General features: G+C 34.8%; 1 protein-coding gene across 7 annotated transcripts in view; it reads left to right on the forward strand.

Moving 5' to 3' along the window:
• Positions 1-14712, forward strand: part of ATM (ATM serine/threonine kinase) — a 115813-nt gene that overhangs the window by 16428 nt on the left and 84673 nt on the right. For all 7 annotated transcript variants that reach the window (XR_011541341.1, XM_070624831.1, XM_070624833.1 and 4 more), the window contains exons 7-16: positions 2290-2455; positions 3124-3362; positions 4970-5133; positions 6492-6661; positions 7973-8344; positions 8846-9040; positions 9854-9949; positions 11076-11301; positions 12890-13015; positions 13851-13976. Coding sequence is in view for 6 of the 7 variants with exons in the window: in XM_070624831.1 (XP_070480932.1) it covers positions 2290-2455; positions 3124-3362; positions 4970-5133; positions 6492-6661; positions 7973-8344; positions 8846-9040; positions 9854-9949; positions 11076-11301; positions 12890-13015; positions 13851-13976 (1880 nt within the window). In the remaining variant the exon portion in view is untranslated. The remainder of the gene's footprint in view (positions 1-2289; positions 2456-3123; positions 3363-4969; positions 5134-6491; positions 6662-7972; positions 8345-8845; positions 9041-9853; positions 9950-11075; positions 11302-12889; positions 13016-13850; positions 13977-14712) is intronic.

Consider the following 14712-nt stretch of genomic DNA (forward strand, 5'->3'; position numbering starts at 1 on the left):
GACCAATTCCTTAAAAACCACACTATCAAAACTCACCCAAGGGACTGGCCCTGTGGCCAAGTGGTTAAGTTCGTGCGCTCCGCTTCGGCAGCCCAGGGTTTTGCCAGTTTGGATCCTGGATGTGGACATGGCACCACTCATCAGGCCATGCTGAGGCAGCGTCCCAAATAGCAGAACCAGAACGACCTACAACTAGAATATACAACTATGTACTGGGGGGCTTTGGGGAGAAGAAGAAGAAGGAAAAAAACGATAAAAACTCACCCAATATGAAATAGATAATCTGAATAGTTCAATGACTGTTAAATTGAATCCATAATTTAAAACACTTCAGAAAGAATTTGGGAACAAGGTGTCTCCTCTTACCACTCCTATTCAATTTTGTACTGGGGCTTCTAGCCAGGACTGTTGGACAAGAAAAGAAAATAAAAGGCAGACAGGTTATAAAGGAAGAAATAAAACTGTTGCTATTTGCAGATGGTGTGATTGTCTATGTATAAAGTCTCAAGGAATCTACATTCAATGATGTTATTTGAGGTTTTATTTCACTAGCTCCGTGATATTAAAAAGAAACTCCTTTTTAATAGCATGTTGTTTTACCATCTGCTCTATTCAGCTTTTGTTGTTGAATTCATGGAGGAAGTGAATTCATCTGCAGGCATGCACTGCAGCCTTTTTTGAAGAAGTTGGACTCTACTCTTTTGAGACTTTTGTTGAATGTCTCATATGAGCTTTTTTACTTCTCACTAGGGAAGCATATGTGTGATTCTGTGAGAATTGCGATCGTTTCCTCCAACTGACGTAAAAGCCCTGAAGCTTGAGCTTTGATCGTTGCATTGCCGGCTTTTCTTTTTCACCTCTCCTCCTACCAAGTAGTAAGAGGGAAATGACAAACATAAGCCTTCCTATTTTCTTTTTTTTTCCCCCTTCTTCTCCCCAAAACCCCCCAGTACATAGTTGTATATTCTAGTTGTACGTCCCTCTGGTTGTGCTGTGTGAGACTCTGCCTCAGTGTGGCCTGATGAGCGGTGCCCGGGATCCCACCCAGCCCCAGGCCCCCGAAGCAGAGCGCACGAACCCAACCTCTTGGCCACCAGGCAGGCCCTGGCTTCCTGTTTTCTTATCTCCAAATTTATGTGTATTAACTCACATTTCACCATTATTTAGGTGTTATATGTAGTGAATAAACTTTGGGAAGCACTAGTGTAGAGTTCTATAAAGTGTCAGATATGATAGGAATCATTTGAAAAGTGATTTTACTTATTGTTTATATTTATATTGTATTTATATTGTCCCTGTTCTTTTGTATTTAATATCTCTGATTTTAAACTGTTTCTGCAGAATCATGTGACCTATGCAGTTGGAAAGGAAGATGCCCATAGGTGTTATTCCTACTCACTTTACTAAGGACTTTCTAATTATCTCCCTGTGGAAAGAAAATCTTGCATATACAACTTTACTTTTCATTGTGTTGGGAGATGATTCTCAATGCATCTCACGTTTCTGTACGTCTTATGAGAGAGACACTGACTGCTTTTTTCCAGACTATTTTTTTAAGTATGTTTGTATAGTGAGCCTTGGAGGATAGAGATGATGATTTCCTCCAGGGCAGAGGACAGGTTGGCTTACAGCCCACTTATTATAAAAAGCTTAGGATTTCTCTCATGTCATATAGCTCAGTGTTTGCCCATGTGCCACCTGTCCCTCTTTATGTTGCCTTTGAGACTGAAGAATGTATGCAAAAGTGAAGATACTCTGGCTAGTGTCATTGCTGTGAGAAAAAAAACTGTCGTTTTTCTCTGATCAGGAATCTCACATTTTCTGCCAGCATTCATGAAACTGGTATTCTAATTTGTTAGGTTATGAGTAGAGTAAAATCTCAGACTCTTCCCAGTTCTTGACACATTCTACACACATTATTAATCAAACAGTGTTAAAGCAAAACAAAAACTGTGGAGTGTGCACTGTATCAAGTGCTTTGTTAGGCTTAGATGAGGGAATTGGTAGGATTAGAGAAGTTAAGTAGTTTATCTGAGATCTGGCTCTTAAACCGGTGTTTACATACTCTGCTGCCTGTAATTGTTCCTGTCTTGAAGGCAGTTTATGTAAAGTAAAAATAATATTGATGGAATACTTTTACTATATTAAATATAAATTACTATAATTTTTAATCTTTTTGTCTATGTGGGATTATTGAAATTTAAATTGAATTGTGACATTTAAATTAAATACTTTGATAGTTTTCTTTTTAAAAACATAACTAATATGTTTTTTGTTTGTTTTTTTAAGAATTGCTCTCTGTGTACTTCAGGCTGTATCTTAAACCTTCACAAGACATTAATAGGGTTTTAGTGGCTAGAATAATTCAAGCTGTGACTAAAGGATGCTGTTCGCAAACTGATGGATTAAATTCTAAATTTTTGGAATATTTTTCCAAGGCTATTCAGCATGCAAGGTAATCTAATCTCTTTTTGTTTTGTTTTGTATCAAAAAGCCATTTGGTCTTCTTGTAACACTATGTTTTAGATTCAGTAAACTAAAAATACTATCAATTTTTTAAAAAGTGTGGGCCCATTATAGTAAAAGTAGTGGATTCCTGAAGTGTTAGTCAGGTCCAGCTCTTCCTAAATATCCAATATGCAGGACATGAAATGATGTTCTTAAGCGGAAATCTGTCTTAACTTTTCTAATGAAAGGAAAAGCTAAATGGCCTCTAAGTCATTTCATTTTCCCCATTTTGAGGCTAGATATAATGTACTAAGAATAAACTAAAATAGGAATATATTTTAGAAATATCAATACCTTACATTTGTGTGGCCTTACCCAATTTATAATGTGAAACATTTCATAAGTGGTAGGTATTACAAATCAGTTTTGTAATAATTTTAGACCATGTTTCAGCAGCAGGGAGAGCTAACGGTAGTGATCTCTTAGCACCAAATAAGAACTGGTTTTTTTGTTGCTATGTATTACTGCTGTGATTTTTTTTTTTCCTGAAACTAAGGCTGTTATTATTTGAAAATTAGATTTTTTTTTCCTTTCAGCATGCAACTTCATAACTGTCTTCAGGTTGTGCATGTTCCCCTGTTATACCAAGTTAATTGTGTTTGTTTTCTGTCACAGACAAGAAAAGAGTTCTGCAGGTCTAAGTCATATCTTAGCAGCATTTATTCTCTTCCTCAAGACTTTGGCTGTTAACTTTCGAATTCAAGTGTGTGAATTAGGAGATGAAATTCTTCCTACCTTGCTTTATGTTTGGACTCAACATAGACTTAATGATTCCTTAAAAGAAGTAATGATTGAATTATTTCAACTGCAAATTTATATCCATCATCCAAAGGGAGCAAAAACCCAAGAAAAAGGTATAAAGAAAGTTTTTGCTGTTTTGAATTTGCTTCTTCATTGAAACATAGAGGCTTAAGTATGGAATCTGTATTTTGTAGGAAGTTATGACCTTTCTCTGGATTGCTGTGCTTGGTAATGGTATTAGTCATGAGGATATTTTTTACACATCTTTTTAGAATTTGAAGCTGTGGTTGCAAATCATAGCATACCTTATCATTGTTTAGTACAATGCTAGGTATTCTGAGGAGTATTAACAAATATGAGACACTGTTCCCTCCAGGATCTGATTATGCTACAATAATTAGGTGCTAAGAGGTGTGACACAGACCGTAAGAATAAAAGAATTCAGAGAAGGCAGGACCTTGTTTATCCACACATTGCTTTTATTAGAAAATAAAATAGATAAATGTGGACTGAAAACAGCCAGTCAGATTAGTCACTTTCCAATGAAGTTACATACATATTACCGTAAACCTCATAGTACTCCAGGCCCCTGTTTGCTGGGAAAGCCAGAAATGAATGACTTATCCTCCCTTGATGCCTTTACATTTGCCTTTCCGTGAGAGAGTATTGCTTGGATGGTGTAGCTCCATTCAGTAGATAGGAACTTTATTGGGTGGGACTGGAACTGAATGAGTTCCCTGATGGTCAGGCTGCATTTGCCTTTGGGCTTGTGCTAGCCCTTGGACCAATTCATTATGGCCGGTTTAATGATCTCATTAGGAAATCATGCTGCATTGAGTAATAGCAGGTAAAATGGAGGAAAACTGTTGTAGCCACTTTGAACAAAAGTTGTTGTGTGTGTTTCGTGGGCTCTTCTAGTGTGTATAATTAGATGTATTTGTAACCCATGAAACCACTGTAAGTCAAAGAGTGGTAGCTTTTCTTAGGTTTTCATCTTTCACATAGCTCTCTCCAGGATGAAAATCAGGCATATTAGGGGATGGAATGACATGTTTAGGGTTAAGTTACTGCGTATTCAGGATGAATTGAAAATTGGCGGGATGGTGAGGCTGCCAGAAACATGGTGTAGTTTTAGGCTACATTAATAGATTTTGTGGTTCTTTGTGGGGAGTAATAGCCCATTGTTTTCCATACTGGTCAGATTACAGTTGGTGTATTATGTTCACCAGATTTTGTAGAGTCAGCATTTAAAGAGGGACATAAATTGACTGGAATGTGTCTAGGGAAAGAAGACCAAGATGATGAGAAGTCTGGATAATATGTCATTTGTACACTTGTTGAAGGACCTGGTAATGTTTTTCTCTTAAACAAAGACATACAGAGAACTTGGTCCTTATATAAAAGAGGGAACATATTAATTGTATTTGTTTCAGAGGAGAAAAGTAATTGGGGGAAGTTTGATTGAGATTTTGAGTTGATTAGAGAAAGATCAGAATATGGAAGAATTTTAGAACAAATACAGTTATCTTTGTGTGAAATGGACACCGTTACGAAGCAGAGCTTGTTAATGATATTGTCAGGGGAGGCATTAGTACTGAATAGAAGGTTGGATCAAATGTCTTCTAATGTTGTTTCTGCCTTAAAGCTGAATAGTTTTGTGGGAGTTGGCAGTGAAAATGAAGTGTATATATAAATTATATTTTAATTTTTTGAATTACAGGTGCTTATGAATCAAGGAAATGGAAAAGTATCTTATACAACTTATATGATCTGCTAGTTAATGAGATAAGTCGTATAGGAAGCAGAGGGAAATATTCTTCAGGATCTCGTAATATTGCTGTCAAGGAAAACCTGATTGAATTGATGGCAGATATTTGTCACCAGGTATGGTAGGTCTTGTCACATTTTGAAATTTCCAGTTAATTTTCCTTTTACTGGGCTTTTTAAATGTGTTTTCTGATTAAAAGCCTGTAAACTTACTCTGTATCAGTAACTTTTCCTTTCAAAACACCATAAATATTTGGAATTGCCTTTCTGACTTAAAAGATAACTCTTTTGCACATATAAACTTAGTGAAAACTAACAATGAACTTTTCCATTCTTTTTTTTTTTTTTGAGGAAAATTAGGCCTGAGCTAACTACTGCCAGTCCTCCTCTTTTTTGCTGAGGAAGCCTGGCCCTGAGCTAACATCAGTGCTCATCTTACTCTGTTTTATGTGTGAGATGCCTTCCACAGCATGGTGTGCCAAGCGGTGCAATGCTTGCACCCAGGATCTGAACTGGCGAACCCCAGGCTGCCGAGAAGCGCAACGTGTGAACTTAACCGCTGTGCCACCGGGCTGTCCCCTGAACTTTTTCCATTCTTAAAAGATTGTCTGTAGGAATTAAGATTGCCCTAACCTTAATGCTGTTTTGTCTCCTGAGTCAGAAATAACATAGGATAAAAAGTCTCTGTTTTAAAGTGTACAATTCAGTGGTTTCAGTATTTTCACTATGTTGTGTTACCATCACCACTATCTAATTCCAGAACATTTTCATCACCCCAAAAACAAACTTCGTACGTATTAGCAGTCAGTCTCAATTCCCTGCTTCTTCTAGTACACAGTAGTCAACCACTAATCTACTTTCTGTCTCCCTAGATTTGCCTATTTTGGACATTTCATGTAAATGGAATCATACAATATGTGGTCTTTTGTGTCTGGCTTCTTTCACTTAGCATAATGTTTTCAAGGTTTGTCCATGTTGTACCATGAATCAGTATTTCATTCCTTTTTTTTTGCTGAATGATATTCAATTGTATGGATATATTAGATTTTGTTTATCCATTCATCAGTTGATGGCTTAATGTTTCTTAGGTAAAACTTTTTTCCAAGAGATTTGGTTAACGTCTTGGGTAATTTTATTTGCCAAATACTTTCTTAATGCTAAATTTATGATTTAATCCCTTTGAAAATAGAAGGTTTTGCTTTATTTTTATATTTATTGGTGCTTTTGGTAATGTTCTAAGGAAATACAACTGATGCCCTACTTGGTAATATCTACTTTCTAGAGAGCCATTATAGTCATACAAAATGTATGTTTATTACTATATTATCATATTTACATATATTTCTATAATTTATTACTCTTGCTTTATGACTTCCCTGTATCTTCATTTGAGGAAGAACATTTTTTACCTAACAAACTATTAGAAAACAATAGCAATGTAAAAAAAAAAAGATTTTCCTTTTTTAATTTTACAGGTTTTCAGTGAAGATACCAAATCTTTGGAGATTTCTCAGTCTTATGCCACCACACAAAGAGAATGTAATGATTCCAGTGTATCTTGCAAAAAGAGGAAAATAGAATTAGGCTGGGAAGTAATAAACGATCGTCTTCAGAAGTCACAGAATGATTTTGATCTTGTGCCTTGGTAAAATGTTACTTTTTTCTCTTTTAGTGGCATTTTAGTCTCATTTAGTTTTTCTCACAAGACCTTCAGTAGGATCCGTGATCTCATTGGCCTGGCCAGAACTAGGTCATTTGTCCACTCCCAAATCGGTGATTGCCAGGACATGTTGAGATCAACCGCCATGGCTCATCTGCTGGGGCTGGGGACAGGGCCACCTTTGCTAAGCATATTCCATAGCAAGAAAGAGGGGAGAATGGCTGCCTGGTAGGCAATCAGTATTGTGTGCCTAATGGAATTCACTGAGTTGTACATTTCGACAGAAAGAGATTTGAACATGCATAGCACTTTCTAAAAGAAATAGATTAGGAAGAAATTAAAGATAAAATGCGGAAATCACAATAATTTAGACCTTACGCCATAATAAAAGGGATTTTTTCTTATTTGCTATGTTCTTTAGTATCATACAGCATTCATGATTATTTAAATAAATAAATTGTGGAATTCTGTGGAATCACAAAATATTAGATCTGGTAGGAATCTTTAGAATTCACCCAGTTCAGCCTGTTTGCTTTAATAAAAAGAAAATTGAAACTGAGAAAGGTTAAGCAGCTTGCCTAAGGACAGTTAGAAATTTCTAGATTACAGTCAAACTTTTCTGATCAGTGCTCTTTTGAGTTTTAGCATGTCGTTGTAATGTTTAAATATAAGTGAGTTGGGGAGAAAATGTATTGATTTAGATACCTATTGCTTAAGCTCATGTTTATTTTATATAGTTGAGGGTGCCTATTTCAGATGCTCTGATTTGTCCTTATAGTCAAGAGTTATTTGCTATTGAACACCTGTTGTGTGCCAAGCATTAGGAATAAAGAGATGAATAAGATTAAGTTCCTTTTCTTGAGTAGCACACGTTCTAGGAACTCACACAAATATTTATTGAATTAATTGAATTAATGACAGGGAAAAACAGTTTTTGGGGCCTTTTTTTGGTTTGTTTTCCTGTTTTAAAGGAATGTTACTGGTGGCTGAAGAGCGGGAATGGATGCAGTAACTCAGAAGTAGAGTATTTGTAACTTAGTTATTCTTCAAAGTTTTGATAGCAGGTAAATATGATAGCTTACCCAGCTAGCCAAAAAGTTGTCAATCAGTCTGCCGCTTTAGGAGGTAAGGTCTAATAAATATTAATAGCAAGTTTATTTTGAGAGTAGTATGGAAAATGATGATGATGATACTTCAGTTAGAATATTCTGAGTACCATGTCTATGTATTTATTTCCTTTTAGTTTGTTGATAGAATTGAATAATTTTCAAATTAATTACACTTTTTTTCTTTTAGGTTACAGATTGCAACCCAGTTAATATCAAAATATCCTGCAAGTTTACCTAATTGTGAGCTGTCACCATTACTGATGATACTATGCCAGCTTCTGCCTCAACAGCGACGTGGGGAGCGCACACCATATGTGTTACGATGCCTTATGGAAGTTGCGTTATGTCAAGGCAAGAAATCAAACCTAGAAAGCTCACAAAAGTCAGATTTATTGAAACTCTGGAATAAAATTTGGTGTATTACCTTTCGTGGTATAAGTTCTGAACAAATACAAGCTGAAAACTTTGGTTTACTTGGAGCCATAATTCAAGGCAGTTTAATTGAGGTTGATAGAGAATTCTGGAAGTTATTTACTGGGTCAGCCTGCAAACCTTCATTGTAAGTTGATTATGCACTGTATTGGATTTTGCAATATGTGTATATATATTATTTTTCCTGATTTTTATAGTTTGTAACTTCAGTTGAAGATATATTAAATTCTATTTCAGATGCTTTTGTTGTTTGTCTAGGAAGTCTTAAATAAATAAATGTAAATTTAGTTTCAAACGTTGAGAGATTACTAAGCCCAATATTAAAGAATTAAGTGTAAATTTCTTTTATCTGTAATTGACAATTAATTAGTTTGCTCAATATTCATAAACCTTATTTTTTTTAGTAGTACCATGTACTCTTGTGATTAAGAGCTCTTAAGAATCTTCTCAAATGTAATCAGACTTTTTACGGTTTTTGTGTTCATTTCATCACCAGAAGTTTTCTGTACGTCTGCCATGTGCCACACACTGTGGTAAGCATTGGTGGCACAGCAGTAAATAAGATAGACAATATCTCTGTCCATCAAAGAGCTTGCTTTTAACAACATTGTCCTTTGTTTTGTTATAGTCCTGCAGTATGCTGTTTGACTTTGGCCCTGACCATTTGTGTAGTTCCAGAAACAGTAAAAACAGGAATGGAACAGAATATATGTGAAGTAAATAGAAGTTCTTCTTTAAAAGAATTGATAATGAAATGGCTCTTATTCTATCAGTTAGAGGATGACTTTGAAGACAGTACAGAGCTGCCTCCAATTCTTCACAGGTAATTTGAGTTCATTAGCATTCTACTGTTTTTGGTTTGGTTTTGTTTTGTAAGGTACCCTCCATTATTTGATACTAAATGGCTTTATTTTACACTGATAATGCAGGATTTTCCAGAACTAGCCCTAAATATTAAACGGTCCCTTTGTTTTTACAGTGTTCTGTGTCTTTGTGCCTGCACCTCAGTCTGGGTCTTTTTACTTCATTTTCACCTGTCTGTCTAGACAGTGAGAATAAGAGGGATATGCACAAGGAGTATGAGTATAATTCTTTGAGCATTTATGTGTTCCTTTGTGATATTTTATAAATAGGTCCATCTGAACATATATCTGACTCAAGAGTATTCTGGAATCATAATAAGAGTATCTTCTAGATGGAATATGTTAAATTAGTGGAGGGAAGAAAATGAGAGAAAGACAAAATGGGACTTAAGCACTAGGGTGGGGAGCAGCTTGCCCACTTAACCATTGCCTTTCCATAGTCGGTAGTTGGAAATGAGTGCCTGGAGGAGAGACTTCTGGATGCTAGTGCATTTGCTTTAATTTTGTAATCTTTTTTTGGTTTCAGAAATGATCTTTAAAAACTGAACATGATTCTGCTTCTAGGAAGTGTTGAAAACGATAGTAACATAAAATGTATGCTCCTTAAATACTCCTTTTAGATGTTAAGAAATTCAGTACAGATGAAAGCAATTTTAATTTTGGATCCAAATTTTAGAGGTCAAGATTTATAGCCAAACATGGATGTTTAAATTTAAAGAATGCTTTAAATGACTTTTGATCTTCCAAGTGAAGATTTTTATTTTCCTTTATAGTAATTTTCCTCATCTTGCACTGGAGAAGATTCTTGTGAGTCTCACTATGAAAAACTGTCAAGCTGCAATGAGTTTTTTCCAAAGTGTGCCAGAATGGTATGTTATCTAATAGAGTTATGTGTTATTTTAAGATATAGCTTTAATTACAAAGATAATTTTAGCAGAGTAGTAGCTACATCTTAAAACTTTTGAACTAAGTTGATCAACTTAAAAAAATCACAACTATTAGCCAGGGAAAAGTTTCTTTTAATTCAATGATTGTAATCTGTGTTCTATAATTTTAGATCTATTTTGCTGTTTTTTAATGCTGTTTAGTATAATGTGACATTTGCCAATGGAAGAAATAGAATGGTTATGATAGGAAATTAAGAACATAAAAATTGGGCTGGCTCGGTGGTGCAGCGGTTAAGTGCCCACGTTCTGCTTCAGTGGCCCAGGGTTCGCCGGTTCGGATCCTGGGAGCAGACATGGCACTGCTTGGCATGCCATGCTGTGGTAGGCGTTCCACATACAAAGTAGAGGAAGATGGGCATGGATGTTAGCTCAGGGCCAGTCTTCCTCAGGGAAAAGAAGAGGATTGGCAGCAATTAGCTCAGGGCTAATCTTCCTCAAAAAAAAAAAAGAACATAAAAATTGTGTAAAGTGAGTTCTTTAAAGATGTGACTTATTTTTGCATGTCAAGTAAAATCTATTTGTTTGCTTTAAAACAAACAAGGATAGGGAAAACAAAAATAAATGTAAAGACTTCATTTTTGTTGATTGACTCAAGAAGCTTATGTTTATCACTGACTGAAAATGACTGATTAGCGTGAAGATTCCTAATATCCCTCAAGAAGGCATAAGATGAAAAAAATTCTACATTTTGGAGAAATCAAAGATGAAAAAAGAGAAATGTTTTCAGATAATGTTATTCTTAGTGTTTATATCCAGTGTTATTCATATTTTCTCTTTGATAGTTTCTGAATTTGCCTTTGAGATTATAAGTTGTATTTCTTTTGTCCATCTGTTACTAAAATTTGCTGCTGAATAATGAAATTTGATACAAGTAGGTATCAAAGTCCAGAAAAAAGCAACATTTAAAAGAGTAATCCATTAATGCTATAAAGCAGTCTTTGAATAATATAGACACTAAATTAATGTTTTCGTTTGTAATGTATTGCTGCTATATGGAGCTAAAGTATTTGGTCATTTGGTTATAATTTAAGATCTTACTTTCTTGAAGTGAAAAACACCAAAAAGATCAAGATGAGCCTTCATTCTCAGAAGTTGAAGACCTATTTCTTCAGACAACTTTTGACAAGATGGATTTTTTAACCATTGGGAAAGAACATGCTACAGAAAAGCACCAACCCAGTATAGGCTTTTCTGTCCACCAAAACCTCAAGGAATCACTGAATCGCTGTCTTTTGGGATTATCAGAACAACTTCTAAATAACTACTCATCTGAGGTGAGATTTTAAAAAAGAACTGAAGCCTATATTTGATTCAACTTTGGTGGACTGTTAGGAAGGAGAAACAGAGGCAGGAAAGACACTTAGGATGGTGAGAGGTTTGATTTTAAAAGCAAAGTGACCGAACATGGCTACAAATAGGGAGAATGTAACATGAAAAAGGGAAACTAAAGAATATTTCGTGTGTTTCCTTTGTACCAGGAATTCTGGTAGACATTAAAGAAGTATAATTCTTTGGGTAGGTTAGTGGGAAATAGTAATGGTTTTGAGCATAGGGATTATATGATGAAAAAGAACCTCTCAATACAGAGGAGGGAGATGTTACAATAATAGAAAAGAACATAATTTAAACTGATCTAATAGATTTTGGGGACACTTGAAGAGGGAGGAGTGATTAATAAGTGTAATACATGAACTAGCAGTCACCCATATTTTAGAGATCATTTAGTAATTTCTCATAAGTCATTTCTTTTGTCCTCTTAAAAATCACAAATTCTCTTTGTGTGTGCTATTCTCTTGCGGAAACTCCCATTTCTTTCTATGTAAAATGTTTTTCTATCTATTTCTCTGTGTTTAAATCATCCCTATGTTAAAAACCTTGATAAAAGGTAATCTCAGCCATAAGAATTCAACTTTTAATTTTCATAGTATTTAGTATTTCTATTTTAAAATGACACTTAGCATCTTCTTTGTACCATAGATATTTGTATATATTTTTTATATACAAATGCTCCTTTATGCTGTAAGTTCCTTAAAGGGCACGTATATTTTTATTAATCTTTGTATCTTCCACGATGCCTTGCTATATGGTAAATGATAAAATATTTGTTGAATAAAATAAAACCTATAAGCTACTCAAAGGAGTGAATTCAGTAGCCAGGGATGATGACTTGAAGAGTCACAGAAGGGACAGTGTATCTGTTCATCTGTCTTTTCCTCAATTACTGATATTCTTCTAGATCACAATTGTGACCACTTTCATTACAAATTAACACGGTCTTCCATGTTTTCTCCTAAAGTACTATTTCCTGCAACATAGGAGCGAAAAACCTGAAAATCTTATTTTTCTTTGTAACCGTTAAAAATTCTTACGTAATTCTATAAAACTGGCTAAGTGGTATTTATTTGCTGCAAAAATACTTTGTGCTAGTCTGTGCAGTCTAAAAAGCTGAATAATTCAAGATTCTTGTTCTTCAGAAGCTCAAAATGTCATTTTAATGTCTCTTTATATGAATCTAATTTCTACTCATGTTCTAAGAGTTAGAGACATTTATTTGCCTATCTTTTCTTTCCTCTCTACCTCAAATATTTGAGGGCCTGTGTGAGCAGTACACTGTGCCATTTTAGGAGGAGATACCTTGCTTGGCCGTTAAGAGATACTTTTGCTATTTTTCCTGAGAATCCTAGTTATCACAACTCTGCAGGGCTCTCTTAGATGTTTTTAGAGATAATCAGAATTACGCCGCTATTAATTAACTAAACTTTTGTTTCTTAATCTGAACATCAAATTTGTACTTACAAAAGATAATCGTAGTCAAAATTATTTATGAAAAGATATGTATTTTTATTTGTGTTTTACTTTAAGACTACAAATTCAGAAACGCTTGTCCGGTGTTCAAGTCTTTTGGTGGGTGTTCTTGGCTGCTATCGTTATGTGGGTGTAATAGCTGAAGAGGAAGCATATAAATCAGAATTATTCCAGAAAGCCAAGGTAGGAGAATGTATACTAATAAAGGTTTGGGTAAATTTGAATGAAATTTATTCCTGGAAAAATTGGTATATTTGTTTGGAAAAACATAACTTTTATGTAGGTTAACTCTTTCTCTTGCTTTTTTATGCAGTTTGAGAGGAAATGATACTATCTGTCCTTCCTTAAGATTCAAAATTATTTTAAGCCAACTATAAATATAGTAATTGAAGTATATTACATTAAAATTTAGTCTCATTAACAAAAATACTGATTTTTATTTGTACTTTTAAGTTTTTTCTGTGATCAGTTATCCTAAAGAATCCTTGACTGAGTGTCAATCAAGTAGGCTCTAAGAGTGAAACTTATTTTCATTTCTGGGTGCTATTCTGTGAGTGGTGTGATTTTTAAGGAGAACAGGATATAAGATGTGTCATTTAAAATTGTTCATAATTTTTAATTATACTATATAACCAAGTAAAATTTCTAAAAACACTTAATTTTACTTCTTTTTTTAATTTAATTTAATTTTTTCTTTTAAGATTTTTAAAAAAATTTTTTCCTTTTTCTCCCCAAAGCCCCCCCGCCCCGATACATAGTTATGTATTTTTAGTTGTGGGTCCCTCTAGTTGTGGCATGTGGGATGCCGCCTCCACATGGCTTGATGAGGAGTGCCATGTCCGCGCCCAGGGTTCAAACTGGCAAAACCCTGGGCCGCCTGAAGTGGAGCACACGAACTTAACCACTCGGCCCCAGGACTTGCCCCCTAATTTTACCTCTTAAGTAAAACTTTAAAAAGCAATCATTGAACTATAATTTTAACTAGAATTTGGATTTTCCCTTCTTTTATTCTTAATAGTCTCTAATGCAGTGTGCAGGAGAAAGTATCACTCTGTTTAAAAATAAGACAAATGAAGAATCTAGAATTGTTTCACTGAGAAATATGATGCATCTATGTACAAGTTGCTTGTGTAACTGTACCAAGGTAAGATGTTCTTCTTACTTGGCAGTGTAGCTTATCCAGGAGGTTGATAACTGGTTGGTGTTGTTATTGTTTTTTTGGTCCATTTATAAGTTTATACACTGATTTAAAATTGCAAGTAAAGGTAGTATCTAGAGGAGTAAAGCAATAGGTAATCTTGAGTTGCTCATGAAACTAATTTCACCATTTCAGGAGGGTTTCTGAGATTATTTTACCACTTTTATGTACAACTACATAGGTGACTTTTATTGCCAGCTTATTTTCCTTCATTTAATAAAATTTTTTGACTCCTAGCCATGTGATATGCATATCACTATACCAGGACTAGTGAGCACTACAAAGATAAACAACTCCAGCACCTACATTATGCTCTCTTTTGCCCAGGTAGTCTTGTATATTATTTGGTAGAAAGAGTGCTACTGTGTGTAATCTTTGTTTTGATTTGGAGGCAGGCCTGAGGGGTAGTTGAGCCAGGCCAGATTGTTGATAGTAATTGGAAAAAACATTTTTGAAACCTAATATTAAGTACATGGCCATATATCAAGATTATCAGCGTATGTTTTTGGTTTTGAAGTGTGTGTTCTGCTGTAAGTGGGAAAGGAGAGAAGTGGAAAAATAAACTCTAACTTACAATTATTGCTTGCTTATGTTTAGGGTCAGTGGCTGGTATTTTACTTTAATGTTTATGCATAGTGAAAGATATGTGCTATAGTTATTATTAATCTAAGAGAATAGGTTA

Source organism: Equus przewalskii, chromosome 6, assembly GCF_037783145.1.
Source record: "Equus przewalskii isolate Varuska chromosome 6, EquPr2, whole genome shotgun sequence".
In the NCBI taxonomy this organism is placed as follows: Eukaryota; Metazoa; Chordata; class Mammalia; order Perissodactyla; family Equidae; genus Equus; species Equus przewalskii.